This window comes from Nesoenas mayeri, assembly GCF_963082525.1.
Source record: "Nesoenas mayeri genome assembly, chromosome: 2".
NCBI classification, from domain to species: Eukaryota; Metazoa; Chordata; class Aves; order Columbiformes; family Columbidae; genus Nesoenas; species Nesoenas mayeri.
In genome coordinates, this window is record NC_137543.1 from 153,042,485 (window position 1) to 153,057,656 (window position 15,172).

Genomic DNA, 15,172 nt, shown 5'->3' on the forward strand with positions numbered 1-15,172 from the left:
CTTAAATTTGAGAAAAAACTTCTTCTCAGTAAGGGTGACAGAGCCTGGACCAGGCTGCCCAGGGGGGTTGTGGAGTCTCCTTCTCTGCAGACATTCAAAACCTGCCTGGACATGTTCCTGTGCAACCTCACCTAGGCGTTCCTGCTCCAGCAGGGGGATTGGACTGGATGATCTTTTGAGGTCCCTTCCAATCCCAAACATACTATGATACTGTGATACTGTGATGTTTGAACCTCCCTCATCTCCGAGAAGCTGAGTTGATCTCATCAATTCTCCATTATGTTCACACATGCCCTGGCCAGCTTCTGTGGTGGGCCCTTGCCATGGGGAAACCAGAAGCTGTCAGGGAGAGAAAGGAGGTGGCTGGAGGAAGGGACAATTCACTGAACTGGTGAGGAGGTAGAGGAGAGATGGAGGAAAGTGAGCAAGTCAGACCACAGAAGGCCATGATCCAGCTGAGCAAATGTGAGATATAAAGCTACCAGAGAGTGTCTAGAAGAGGGCCACAAAGTTGATGAAGAGTTTGGAGGGGAAGCCATATGAGGAGCAGCTAAAGTCACTTGGTTTGTTCAGGCTGGAGAAGACTGAGGGGAGACCTCATGTTGGCTGCAGCTTCCTCACAAGGGGAGGGGGAGGGGCAGGCACCGAATTCTTCAGTGACCAATGACAGAACCTGAGGGAATGGCAGGAAGATGTGCCAGGGGAGGTTCAGGTTGGACATTAGGAAAAGGTTCTTCCCCCAGAGGGTGCTGGACACTGGAACAGGCTCCCCAGGGAGGTGTCACAGTCCTAAGCCTGACAGTGTTCAAGAAGAGACTGGACAACACCCTCAGACACATGGTGTGAACTGTGGGGTTGTCATGTGCAGGGACAGGAGTTGGACTCGATGATCCATGTGGGTCCCTTCCAGCTCAGGACATTCTGTGATTCTATGAGAGTGGCTGAGCAGAAGGAAGGACGTGGAGAACCGAGGGAAAGAGGAGACAGGAGGTGTCCCAGCAGCTGGCTAAAGCTGGAGATGAGCTAGAAAGGCCATGACAGGAGAGACGTTGGGACCGCAATTAGTCTGCCTGCTTTGGGGAGTAGGATTATGCTATTTTATTTGCAAAATGTTGTATTTGAGAGCACCAAGAGGTGGACATGACTAGAATGAGGATAATGATTTTAGTAGAAATACAGCGCGTTTGCATTGGGCTCTCAGCATGCTTCCCCATGGGAATGCAGTACCGTAAGATAGTTTGAGGCAGTTGCATAATGTGGTGCATTATTTCAATATAAAACAGAGACTTAGAAAAAAAGGTGAGCAGACTGTGTACATTTTAAGATCATACAGAGTTCTCACATGGACAAGTCTGCTTTCATTCTACAAAAAATAAAGCAACGTGGCTTTGAGGGATAAAAAATCTGATATGCCTTTCCCTGTTACTTATTTTCTGTGGTTTAATGACATTTTGAAGTACATAGGCAGGTGTAAATTGAATTTATTTTGGAACATCTGATACCACATCCATCCAGTAAACTATGAAATTCGACTGTCCAAGTAAATACTCTGTGTCAAATTAATAAATTACCCTAAGTTGTCTGAAGCTGTTGGATGTTTGGTTTTTTTTTAATATGTGTATATATATGGATATATAAATATACACTTAGACATGCATATAAGATATTTATATAAAGGAATGTGTACCGACTTAGATGGTTTAACTGTTGCCAAGGTCATTCCATAATGCTTAAATATCAAATTAATAAAACAATAACAGATACGTCAGGGGTACAGTTAAAAATGCAACATGATCTATGATCTATAAATAAAACTATGCAATCTCACAGCATATACTATTGCAAATATTTTTGCATTTGTTTATATGGAATAGGAACTGAAGTGGAAACAATGAGATGAAAATCGTGTTCTTAGTCCCGTTGCTCAAATGGCAGCGGATTGCTTCTGGCATCCGTGGGAAGATGTCATTCGTGTCATCACACGGTGGCCTAGGCAGTTCTTTTACGCTTTCCCATTATTTGTTCACTTTTCTACATGCTTCAGTACATTCTGGCAACGGACATGGTTTGGTTTGCTTTTTGGAAGATGGAGATGTGAACCAACAAACCAACAATTATACTACAGGCTAATAGAGACTTACAGAAAAACAAGCTGATAGGGCATGATAATCATACCTTTTAATATTAAAAATTTGCATTAGTAGCTCTAATATTCTGCATTTTCATGTAGAAGAGTTTTTCAGAGTTCTGTACCGGTTTTTCGGCCTGGCAGTCTACAATTCAGCAGTGATGTTTGCAGCCAGATAGCCTTTTGGCTTACATATTACCCTACAGACATCTGTATCCATATGGAAGCAGGGACTTTTGCTTTACCAGCCCATAGATTTTGTGTGCATTCCCTTTTCTTCATAGCATGACTTTTTTTCTGGGTTTTTCTGGGTCATTGATAGAACAAGAGGAAATGGCCTCAAGTTGCGCCAGAGAAGGTTCAGATTGGACATTAGGAAACATTTCTTCATGGAAAGGGTTGTCAGGCGTTGGAACAGGCTGCCCAGGGACGTGGTGGAGTCACCATCCCTGGAGGTGTGTAAAAGATGCAGGGACGAGGTTCTTAGGGACATGGTTTAGTGCTAGACTTAGGTTATGGTTGGACTCAATGATCTTAAGGGTCTTTTCCAACCAAAATGATTCTATGATTATTAGTTTGGGTTCCATCTCTCTTTGCTCTTTCCTTTTGTATTTCCTTTGTGTTGACAGGATGCCCAGAATTAGTTGTACTTCCCCCAGGGACTTCAGGAGACCTGTCTGACATGGTATTTAGGATGGATTGCCTGAATACCTAGCAACCATGCACCATTCTCCAGTTTAGGTTTAGTCCCAGGATGCTTCATGGTGCTCAGAAAAGACCTGGAAATTTGGTCAGCATAGTTATGGCTCTTTGGACTGTGGAAAGAAATCAGATCTGAAATTAAAAGCTGAAACCCCAGTCTTTATATATATATATATATATATATGTATATATCTTCTTTCCTTGCATTATTACCACTGAAATGCCTGTATCATGAACATTCCCCAATATTTTATCGTTAATCCTTATCCCTTGGATTACAGGCTTTGCTCTTTGAGAATATTGTCCCTCTTTCCCAATATTTTGTTTCCCAAACATTAGCAAACTGTATGTTCTATACAACATCTCTTCCTTCAGAGCTGCTACTTTTGTTAATCTTGTCTCAAGCTGGAGTATTACAAATTGTTTCATTGTATGTGTGATATGATGTGAATTGCAAACTATATATCATAGAACATGCCATCAAAGTAGATGAGATGGGGTTTTCGACATGTCAAGTTCTAGTTCAAATAGCGATTTATCATTTCCCTTATGAAAAGATTTTAAAACATATTTTTGATTTCTTTTTCTTCAGATTTTTTAGGTTCATGTTTTTTTCCATTTGATGGGCACCATCAAAACTATTATTATTCTGCTCTGATACAGTCAGGGGAGCTAATCAGTTTTAATCTTAAAACAAGATCTTTTTGTCCTCCAAGCACATTCGTAGTTATGCTCAATCACATGCTGTGGACATGTGAACAGAGCAGCACCATAGGTCTTTATGGCCTCCTTATCATAGGCAGAGAGTACTTGTAGTGGAGTAAGACATGAAAGCGTGTGCAAATCTATTTCTCAGTCAAAACACTCTTGCCTAGTGAGTTAGATTTGAAACTGTGTGTGCTTCCAGCAGCATTTCTGTGCTCTGCCAGACGCTGGCTCTGACAGTGGGGCTGGAAGAATGTGTGTGTGCGTTGTCAAAGGAAATCTGGAGTTACTCACTCCAGGACACTTGAGTTTGGTTTTGTTTTGTTCTGTTTTAAAGGATGCTTCATACGGGGTAGAAACTGTTTTCCACAAGCTCTTTTTATTAAATCCTGAGAAGTTAGGTTGTTAAAGCTTTACCAGTAGCCGGAGAGATGTATTTCTTTAAAGAAAGTGAAATTGTCCTAGTTTGAAGGCAGAGTTGTATTCCAAAGGAAATACACCTTGACGCCTTTCCTGGTGTTTCAGTGCCTGAGATAAAATGAGTTTTGTTTCCCCTCAGCTTTAGTCACCACTGGGCTGTACTGTGCCAGAAGCACTGCAGCTCTACACGCTTCTAAACATCTTTTGACAATGCATCTCTTTCTCCACTGGATTTAAAATACGTATACAATGTTAGATATTTTCTTTTCAGTGACACAGTTTTCCCATCCCTCCAGAGAACACAAGTGAAGTGCCCCCAGCCCCACGTGAGCCCTGGTGCAAACCACTGGAGCCCTGTGAGCCCTGTGCCCCCCTGCCCTCCCCACACCTTGGGCAATGAGCAGAGATGGTTTGCCATAGTGAATCCCAGGCCCTTCAAAGTCCACGTTTTCTTTTTATGTTTCGGAGTTTGGGAAATGGTAGTTTCCTAGAGAGCATATCACATTTCATGCAGCGGCCCCTGCCAAAAATAACCAGTGTCTTGCTTTCATTGAGACTTTTAGACATTAAGACTACTCACAGTTGCAGATTTCATGTACAAATTGCAACCAGATACCAAAGCTCTGTCTGAGGAGACAGCTGATTCCTTCATCTTAAAACTGGTATGAGGATTGCATCTGCTTCATGTTTAATGTTTATTAAGGTCTTTGATATTTGTGTTTTAAAAATAGAGGATTTCCCCTGATGCCTTTTCACTTTTGGTTCAGAACTGGTGATACTTGACCTTTACGTCTGATGGTTGCTCTATTTGTTCCTTACCAGCAAATTTTTGTTTGGGTAAGGGCAAATGGAGCTCAAATAAGCATCGTAACAGAAAACAAGATAAGTTCAGTCTGCAATGCTTCACCACATAATTCTCATTTTGAAAGCAGTCTGGGATTTGCAAGTGGACAGGAGTAACCTTTATCAGCCCAACTTTTGCACAGGCTGTCTCTTCCTTCCTTCCTTATTAGATAAGGACATGCACTCTCACTCACAGAGAAAGGATCATAATTGTTTTCCTTCACACAGATACTCTCACAAAGCGTTCTAGAAATGACATTAACAGCATGCTGAAATGCAGCCACATGTGGGATTTTTTTATCCTGACAATGAATTATCACTCTCCGCAGCAGAAAGAAGACAATTTGCCTCCAGGTACTGGTGAAAACCTTTAGGGAACCTTTACTAAAAGTCTTTAGAGAACCATGAATGGCTACCTACAGCAGAGAGGATTTCTGGCTCGCTTCATCTGAAACATTGATCTCTCTAGGTGTGTGCAGGCATAGTCTAAAGCTATGCAGACCTCATTTTTCATACCTCAGCAAGTGCTGCACCTTCAAGAAATGTAAAATGATGGTTCCAAAGTCAGCAATTGGTCTCAAACCTCATGCTACAATACCTCAGCTCTGTCTTTTGCCTTCCACCTGCATTACATGTCATTTGAAACTATGAATTGTGGAGGATTTGACAATGAGCATCACTGGCAAGTCTCTGTCTGTCTGTGCAGTTGGGACTGTGTTGGTTGAGTTGTTTCACCTGGTCTCCACTGGCTCCCTGAGGTTTCTTTCTACCCTCACAAAATTCAGCAAAATTAAGTGTTTGTGGCAAGCGGAGTGGTCGCCAAAGTGGCAGATTAGCATAAATTACCAAAATAGCAGATAACACTGCTGACAATACAGTGTGTCATGAAAGTATATTTTCTTTACGGGCAGGAGAGTGGTTTTATTTATAAGGAAGGAGGATTTTTTTATTTCAGCAGCAGATGATTTGGTTTCTCTTTTTTTTTCTACTTACAAAGCAGTTTCCAGCAGTGCAGACATATATTTTACATTAGTCAAAAGACATGCCAATAGCTTGTCTCTGAAATCTGAAATAATCAATGCTTTTAAGGTCAGTAGTCTTTTTCCTGGCCCACATGGGAGCTTTGAATGCTTCACACATTTTCAACTCAAACTTCGTTTTTCAAACCTACACGTTTTACCCAAGGTCCTGACTGCTCTGGGCTCATCATGTATTAGGAACAGCAAAGATGATCATATTTGCGTGCTTGGGTGTGCAGGTAAGGTTACAGTGTGTCTATGGGATGTATAAGGCTCTCAGCTTGAGATGGTTTCAGATCTTCCACCTCCTGCCTGTCAGTCCAGTAACTCAATACCACTGGAGTAGTTAGAAACAAGTGTGTCTGTGGGGCAGCAGGTATCACAGGGGCACCTGCTTGGGGCAAGGGATGTCGACCCCTTTGCATTTGTCTGTTCCCTGCAGTACTTCTCACTTCTATGTCAGGATGAAGCCACCAGAAGCAGGTGAGGGGTGGTGACAACCAGTTAGGTGTGAGTCTGAGACTGGAAGTGCAAATGATGGACACAGGTGAGCAGACTGCCAGAAAGCTTGGTTATGTTTGTACCATGAGATCCTCAACTGGAGCATCTAAGGCCGTTGAGAACAGTGTCTATCACAGTAGCTCAACTTCAGCATCTTGATTTTGTCTTGCAAGGCAGGATTTAGTGTGGACACCAAGGGCATAGCATAAGATTTCAAAGTCTGTAAAACACACTGGGTGTTGTCCACACACGGTGAAATTCTTCCCATCTCCTGTAGTAGTGTTGTGTCATGTAATTCTTCAGCCATGTTCGTTCAAATGAAAGAATTGACTGTACAGAAAAGAATGGGGTGCAGATTTTAGTGCTATTTGAGGTGAGGTTGTCCTAATGTAAAACAGACTATTACTAGAAACTGTGGCAGGTGAGTAGGTTATATTGAGTAATCTGTACATGATCTTTCCACTTGTGTGTGAACTACTACAAACAAATGAATAATATTTATGTGGACATGCTGTAAACCGGTTGAAAAGGCACTAAGTGGAACCGTAGTCATTCCTGCCTGTGTTATCTAAAAAACTTAAACTGTTAATAGGAGTTTCCTTTTCCTGTTGTTTTGTTTTGCTATGAGAAGAGCTTGACAGATTGTTTCTTAACTGGTGCATCCTCCAGAGCCATGATATGCTGATGCTCTAAGGTCCACACTTTCTACTGCTTTATCTATGTTAGATTTCTTAATGAAATTTATTAGGTTAGTTTCTGCTTATAAGTCCCGCATTAAATGGAATTGTATTGCTTGAGAATCAGCATTTTCTTGGTACAGTGGTGAGACCATATGCTAGAAGTCTTTTATAGGGCATACAGTTACAACAGCATTTTATTTTTAATTTTAAATTGAGAGGGATGCAGTTGCTACATTGAATTACGAAATTTGTTTGCATTTTTAAGTGCTATTTGGAAAGTCGTTCATGTACATACATCGGTAACCATTTTTTAGTTTGAATTTAGTGGGAAATTTTGGGTAATGTTAGTATGGATGTGGTACCTTAATAAACCAGTGACCTCCCTTTATACATGATAGAGTAGCAGGTCCCAGAGGCTGTATCTTGTTCTCCATGGAGCACTCCAGCCCTTGTCTTCCTGGCATTCCTTCTGAGGGAGCTCCAAGGAAACCCATCTCACCTGCGCTGGTCAGGGACCCACATTTCCTTCCACTGAGCAGAATTCGAGTGGAGCTGCCAGGTCTCATCCTAATGTGGAACCAGGATCCGATCTGGCTAAGCATTTGTCCCAGGGTTTGACAACACAGATAGGGACCAGTCAACACAAGAGTCAGTGAGGACAGTAACGCTTGACAAAGCCCTTTTGTCCTGGAAGCCCTCCTGGGGCAGGTGCAGTGGGGTTGACAACATGCTCCCCAAAACGTTATTCATGGATACACCAGTATTATTCTCTGTTGCCCAAAGATCACTCTCCTTGTCTGTTTTTTTACTGGAAAAAGAGGATGCACAAGCTTAATTTTAAAAAGCCTTCCTGAAAAGGTACCTTGTCAATTTTTCCTGGTTTTAAATGCATTCTGGTTATAGGAAGTAAAGGCAAATGCAGTAATTCTTGATGGAAGGAGTTTCATAGCATAGTTTTGACAGATCAGTTTGTTGTCCCATGTTGTTTGCTCAGCTATCAAAAGTTCTGATAATTGAAATTTATGAAATTGAAATTTCTGATAATGAAATTTAACAAGGAAAAGTGTAGAGTCCTGCATCTGGGCAGGAACAACCCCAGGTTCCAGTATCGGTTGGGAAATTACATATTAGAGAGCAGTGTAGGGGAAAGGGACCTGGGGGTCCTGGTGGACAACAGGATGACCATGAGCCAGCACTGTGCCCTTGTGGCCAGGAAGGCCAATGGCATCCTGGGATGTATTAGAAGGGGGGTGGTTAGTAGATCGAGAGAGGTTCTCCTTCCCCTCTACTCTGCCCTGGTGAGACCCTATCTGGAATATTGTGTCCAGTTCTGGGCCCCTCAGTTCAAGAAGGACAGGGAACTGCTGGAGAGAGTCCAGCGTAGGGCAACAAAGATGATTAAGGGAGTGGAGCACCTCCCTTATGAGGAAAGGCTGAGGGAGCTGGGTCTCTTTAGTTTGGAGAAGAGGAGACTGAGGGGTGACCTTATTAATGTTTATAAATATATAAAAGGTGAGTGCCATGAGGATGGAGCCAGGCTCTTCTCGTTGGCAAACAATGATAGGACAAGGGGCAATGGGATCAAGCTGGAACACAAGAGGTTCCACTTAAATTTGAGAAAACACTTCTTCTCAGTAAGGGTGACAGAGCACTGGAACAGGCTGCCCAGGGGGGTTGTGGAGTCTCCTTCTCTGGAGACATTCAAGACCCACCTGGACATGTTCCTGTGCAACCTCACTTAGGCGTTCCTGCTCCAGCAGGGGGATTGGACTAGATGATCTTTTGAGGTCCCTTCCAATCCCAAACATACTGTGATACTGTGATACTGTGAATTGGTGCCATATACATATTTTGAGGTGGTATGGAAAACAAGTAATTTGTCTTTCCTCTGATTTCCTTGCTTCACCATTTTAGATGGCTTTATTTGACTACATAAAAATTGCATTAAAAATTAGTCAGATAGGCTTTGGGGCTTTCTTTCCATCATCCAGTTTTGCTTTGAATAAATCAATAGATTAAGGCAAATGTTCTGTATTTCTGGTTGCTTCTGTGGTTAAGTGGGCTTTATGGTTGATTTGAAAGATATTTTAATTTGATCTTTTAAGACTCCGTAGGCTATTTTCTGTAGAATCATTCTGAGAAGAAAGGGTTAATACTTCTGTATGCATTTACATCTAGGGCTTTGCTCTGTTGAAGAGCTTAGTAGATAGATGTAAAGTTCATGAAAGAATCATGACAAGACACTATACATAAAGCAGATATAATGCTGTAGAAGCACAGCATCTCGTAAAGAACAGCTATGGCCTAGACTTGAAAATCGTTACATGACTTTTTAGCCTCGCTGCCTATATCCCCTTGATGAAAGTAAAATGTAATGTACTTTCTCTAATGGACACTTGACTGTCTGTAGTGCTCCTGAGATGTGTCTGTAACTACTCAATGAAATGGTTATTGACAGTCAGATTAGATCAGCATAAATAGTGATACAGTCACCACTGTATGTCCATCATAACATCTTAAGGGTTGAAAGCTTTCTCGAATTGGGAGCATCTATAACCCGTATTATTTCCTAGAATCGGCATGGAATCACAGAATGGTTGAGGCTGGCAGAGATATCTGAAGGTTGTCTGGTCCATCTCACCTGCTCAAGCAGGGTCACCTAGAGCAGGTTGCCCAGGACTATGTGCAGGTGGCTTTTTAATATCTTCAAGAACATAGATTCTGCAACCTCCCTGGGCAACCTGTGCCAGTCACCCTCAGTAAAGAAGTGTTTCCTGATGTTCAGAGGGAACCTCCTCTGCATCAGTTTGGGGCCATTGCCTCGGGTCCTTTCACTGGGCACCACTGGAAAGCGCCTGGCTCAGTCTTCACACCTTCCTTTCAGATGTTTGTACACATTGATGAGTTTCCTCCCGTTGCACTTCAGCCCGTCAGGCAGCTAAAGACCATACAACAGCAATCTGCTCATTTCCCCCACCCCAGTGGGTTGGGGCCAAGAATCAGGAAAAAGGTAAACCTCAGGGGTTAAGATAAAGACAGTTTAATAGGACAGGAAGGGAAAATAATAATTATTAATAATAATAACAACAATAATAATAATAGAATATATAAAACAAGTGATGCACAATGCAGTTGCTCACCACCCATTAACCAATACCCAGCCAGTTCCTGAGCAGTGGTTGCTGCCCCCTGGCCAGCTCCCCAAGTTTATATACTGAGCTTGATGTCACATGGAATGGAATATATGTTTGGCCAGTTTGGATCAACTGCCCTGGCTGTGTCCCTCCCAGCTTCTTGTGCACCACCAGCCTCCTCACTATGCAGTCCTTGACTGGTTCTAAACATTGCTTAGCAACAAACAAAACATCAGTGTATTATCAACAATCTTCTCATACTAAACCATGGCACTATACCAGCTACTAGGAAGAAAATTAACTCTATCCCAGCCAAAACCTGGACACTTTCTGAGCCTTCTCTTCTCGAGGCTGAGCAGTCCCATCTCTCTCAGTCTTTCCTCATAGGAGAGATACTTCAGTCCTTAATTAGCATAGTGGCCCTTCACTGGACTCTGTCCAGTAGCTCCATGTCTTGTACGTGGAAGCCCAGCGCTGGACCCAGCACTCGGGATGTGCCTCACCAACAGTGAGTGGAGGGGAAGGATCCCCTCCCTCAACTTGCAGGCAATATTTTGCCTAAGGCAGCCCAGGATACCATTTGTCGTCTTTGTGCAATGGCACGTTGCTGGATCACATTCATCTTGGCATCCACCAGGACCCTCAGGTCCCTTACTACAAAGCTGTTTTCCAGCCAGTCAGCCCCCAGCTCGTGCTGGTGCAGGGGCTTGTTCCTGGTACAGGACTTTGCATTTGCCTTTGTGGAACTTTGTGGGGTTCCTGTCCGGCTGTTTCTTCAGGGGTCCCTCTGAATGGCACAGCCCTCTGGAATATCAGCTGCTCCTCCCAGACACTCATCATGGTTTCTGAAGAGAAGTGAGGGCAGGTGCCATTGGGTGGCTTCAGTTCTCTCCATGGTTTATGTTATTGCAGACAAGAGGATGTCTAGGTTGTGGAATTCCTTTGTCAATGTGCAAATGAATTTTGCTAATCAGCCAAGATGTGTAAAGGAAAGAGACTGTTTTCCTCTCAAGATAATGTGCCGAAGGACAGTAACGTTTTCAGCCTGCAACCACTTCTAATCAATTCTGTGTATTGCTTTTATTTTGACGTTTCTTAGGATGCAGGAAGTCAACAAATAGGCTTTTTGCTTGGAAGCTGTGGAGTGACTGTGGCCTTGACTAGCGACGCATGCCATAAAGGACTGCCCAAAAGCCCCACAGGAGAGATACCACAGTTTAAAGGTAAGCCAACCCTTGCTTGCTGTGGATAACGTGGGTCATTTACTGCAATTACAGTTATTGCTCTTGTTTAGTTTCGGTGGGTGAGGATGAGGCCGGTGATGAAGCACTTTTCAGAGGAGCAGCCGCAGCTGCGGGGACGCGCTTGCCCCGCTGTGTGTCACTGCCTGGTCCTCAGGGCTGCCCAGCAGCACCAGTGCTGCTGAGATCCTCTGTGCCCACAGGCAAGATCAAACCAACAGGCTTAGGACTGGAGTAGATGAGAAGCATTCGTACGATTCAGTGCTGTAGCTTAGTGGTGGGGACAGTAACCTCTGACAGGAGTGGTCATAAACCATTTGGGCCAATAACAGCTTCAGCTGCCCAGCCGTTTCTTCAGGGATTGCCTGAGTAGGCCAGGAGAGCTGTGTTAAAAAAGCAGTTATGGAAAATCTTGTTTCCCATGCTGTGCTGGCATTTAAAAGAAGCAATGTTTAGTAAATGGTGACAGAGGAATTTGGGAAGAGAACTCTGGCAGAGAGGAGTTTTATCTTGTCTTAGCCGGCAGAAACTCAACAAAAGCTGACTTTTCTGTGTACCTCAGGCTGGCCAAAGCTGCTGTGGTTTGTCACAGAGTCTAAACACCTCTCCAAGCCGCCTCGTGACTGGTTCCCACACATCAAGGACGCAAACAATGACACAGCTTACATAGAGGTGAGTTAGTGAAGATGCATTTTCTCCTCAAATGATTGTATGTGACACTTCTGGATTAGGTAAACATTGTTATTCATTAACTAGTCACAGAAGCGAAGACCATCCTGGTTTAGCCTGTTAATAAGTACGATTTTCTAATACATTATAGTGGATATTGATTTCAGAAAAGTTAATGAAATGTTAAATCGCATTTTGGGGGTTTCTGTTGTTAATGTTTTTATGTCTTCTATGTGGCTGCCACAATATTATATTAAACTTGCCTTGACCAATCTCAGTCTCATTCACAATGTGGGTTTGTCTACTAGCTTTGGGATGGATAGACGGCAAGTTTCACAGTGAAGCTTCAGTTCTCATATCACAACCTTCAGACCCTTTGAAAGAGAAGGAATTTCTTGTTCAAATTCTTGCCTGTCACTTACTGCTTTGTGAGTTGTGCTCCCCCCAAAAAGACCAGCATCAGGAAGGGAATACTAGCAATGCTGTTAAGTTTAATTTTTCTCATTTATTATTTTCCGTTATTTTTTCCCACTTCTGCATAGACTTGAATGCCTTGAATTCAGTGACTTTAGTATTGAATTTAAATGATTATTCAAAGGCAATAAGTTCAAGTGAAAGGAGCAAAGGTATTTCCTATCTTCGTGCACTCAGACACGGGACTACAGAAGCAGAGATACCCCTATTTTCAATCTTGCTGATTATCTTCATCATGGTGGAAGATAAATGTTTAATTTAATTGCCACTGGTAGTTTTCAAACGCTTGAATAACGTTGCAAAAATTACTGCAATCATCAGAATTGATCTCCAACCTCCTCTTTATGCTGCTTTCTCATGATTTGTTCATGTTCTTCTGATCAAAGAGCTTGTGTATTTCAGACTGTATATCTATAGATTATTATAACAGGTCCCAGCAAGGATTCTGCACTCGGCTCTTATCCTATTCCTTGTAAGACACGGAAGGGAGAAGCTCAGGTTTATTGGTTGGCCTATAAAATCTAACGTGAACATGGAGCAGACTGAACTAGGTTATTCTCTGCTAAATCTAGACAGTCCTCCAGTCATTAACGTGATCAGAATTGTTAGAATTATTTTTCATAATGCTTGTATTCAAACAGCAGATGGATTTCTGATAACAAGCCTGGGAAGCTTCAGTCAAAAAGAGAAAGCCTATCTGAAAAAATGTGTCTTTTAAGAGAAAAATGCCTCCTAAACTCCTCAATACTGCTGCCTTCTTAAAATAGAGTCATTAGATATGTCCATCATTCACCTCCATAGCAAACACTTTAAACGTAGCTATTAAATAATGGAAATAGGGCAAGTATTTCATGTTGACATTCCCTGCTTATTTCTTTTAGTACAAAACCTGTAAAGACGGAAGCGTGCTCGGGGTGACTGTGACGAGGATCGCACTGCTGACGCACTGCCAAGCTCTGACCCAGGCGTGTGGATACACAGAAGGTATGGAGTGCACTGCCCTTGCTTCATCCTTAAAAATCACCTGTGAACTCTAATTTGTTTCTCATCAGGATCCTGCCTTATCTTTTACATAGATCTGTGTCAAAGGCTTCTAGATTAAAAAACCTGGTTTTCTTTTCATTGGTTTTAGAAAATATGTGCACGTTTACAATAACTTCACGAGACGTACAAATAATGTCATAGCCAATACAAATCCTGCAGTGGAGACTTACTATGAAAGTTAAGCTTTGAGATCATCAGTCATGTTATACTGAAGCTTCCTCCTTTTGAGTGGGTTTGCCTTGGGTCAGTGCCATGTTCTAAAAAGTAAACTCTGTTCTGTTTTTGTTGGACAGCTGAAACAATCGTGAATGTATTAGATTTCAAGAAGGATGTTGGTTTATGGCATGGGATTCTTACAGTAAGTATGTTTTTTCTGATTTTGTGTGAGTGTTTGAAAATAAACTAACCTTATATGCTTCTTACTGTCACAAACTGGGATGTCCTACAGTTTCTTTTAATACATTTTTTTTTGCTTTGAAAGCAAAAATATGTGCCTTAAAACCATGATCTTCTGCTAGTGCACTTACCCATAATGAACACAGTAAAGATGCCAATGTATTTTTATGCATCATGTCAAGTACTCTGGCTCCGTTCTTACTGTGTTACTCTGGTCTTACTTATGTGTGATTTTGAGATCAGACTTTACAGCAGAAACAAATAAAATGAATACTTGCCTGTCTAAAGATATGATCCAATGGCATAGCTATATTCCCACTGACTAGCTTCTCTATCAAAACTCCCACCAACAGATGGTTTTGCTTACACTAAAACATTTCTGATACTTGAAATTGCGTAAATTGTCTACTTGCTGTTTGAATGTCTTCCTCGATTGACATGAGAGGCAGCTAACATGTTTTTAAGGATTGCTTCTAAAGGTGTTGCTGCAGTCAGTGACTGACAAAATACTTGCCATTCACTGGTCATTTTAAGAACAGATACCAAGTTTTGAGGGGTTGCTGTCTGGGCATCCCAGGATGTACAGGCCTTCGCATTTTAAAAAAGCATCTTTATCACTGAATTTGAAAGCCATAATCGAATAGAGCTTTTCTATGCCTTCCTTTGCTATTAATCCTGCTATGATCTTCAGTGTTTACATGACATGCCTGTAAGTGCTTTTGCTGTACCTACACTTATGCCAGATTGAAAAGAAAGCTATCTTTTCTAGTTCTACAAGTGTTTAGGTGACTAATCTAGAGAGACACTTTGCCTTTCTTAAGCCTAGGTTTTCCAAAACACATACTGTATTTAACCTGAGCTGCTGTGAGTGGAGATGTATTGTCCTCAAGATGTTTCTGAATGGTAACAGAAGTAACGCAGCAGCTCGTTCACAGCCTGTTTGATGAATAGTAACACTGAGAAATCACTAAAGCAGCTGCCTCAGGCTGGGAGTGTGGGTTTGGATCTGTCACGGGTCTCACTCAGCTGCTTTTTCTAAACTTCCTGCAACTTTTCATGACCTTGTTGAAAATACTGGAATTAGTCTACCTGGAGAAGGACTAAAAGCTCCTTCATTTATTTTCTGTTAAAGTAAATCGATCTCTGCTTAATCTGTGAATCCAATTTCTCTGTCTATTGTCTTTTAAATAATTTCTGCCCTACTACCATTAGTAGT

The 15,172-nt window shown here is 42.1% G+C and overlaps 1 protein-coding gene across 1 annotated transcript in view; it reads left to right on the forward strand.

The window, feature by feature from the left end:
- The window catches only part of DIP2C (disco interacting protein 2 homolog C), a gene marked incomplete at both ends in the record, with an annotated part of 321,625 nt that overhangs the window by 230,104 nt on the left and 76,349 nt on the right, over nt 1-15,172 (forward strand). Inside the window, 4 exons of the mRNA XM_080340151.1 lie at nt 11,232-11,355; nt 11,936-12,045; nt 13,398-13,500; nt 13,854-13,918. Coding sequence (XP_080196277.1) covers nt 11,232-11,355; nt 11,936-12,045; nt 13,398-13,500; nt 13,854-13,918 — 402 coding nt within the window. The remainder of the gene's footprint in view (nt 1-11,231; nt 11,356-11,935; nt 12,046-13,397; nt 13,501-13,853; nt 13,919-15,172) is intronic.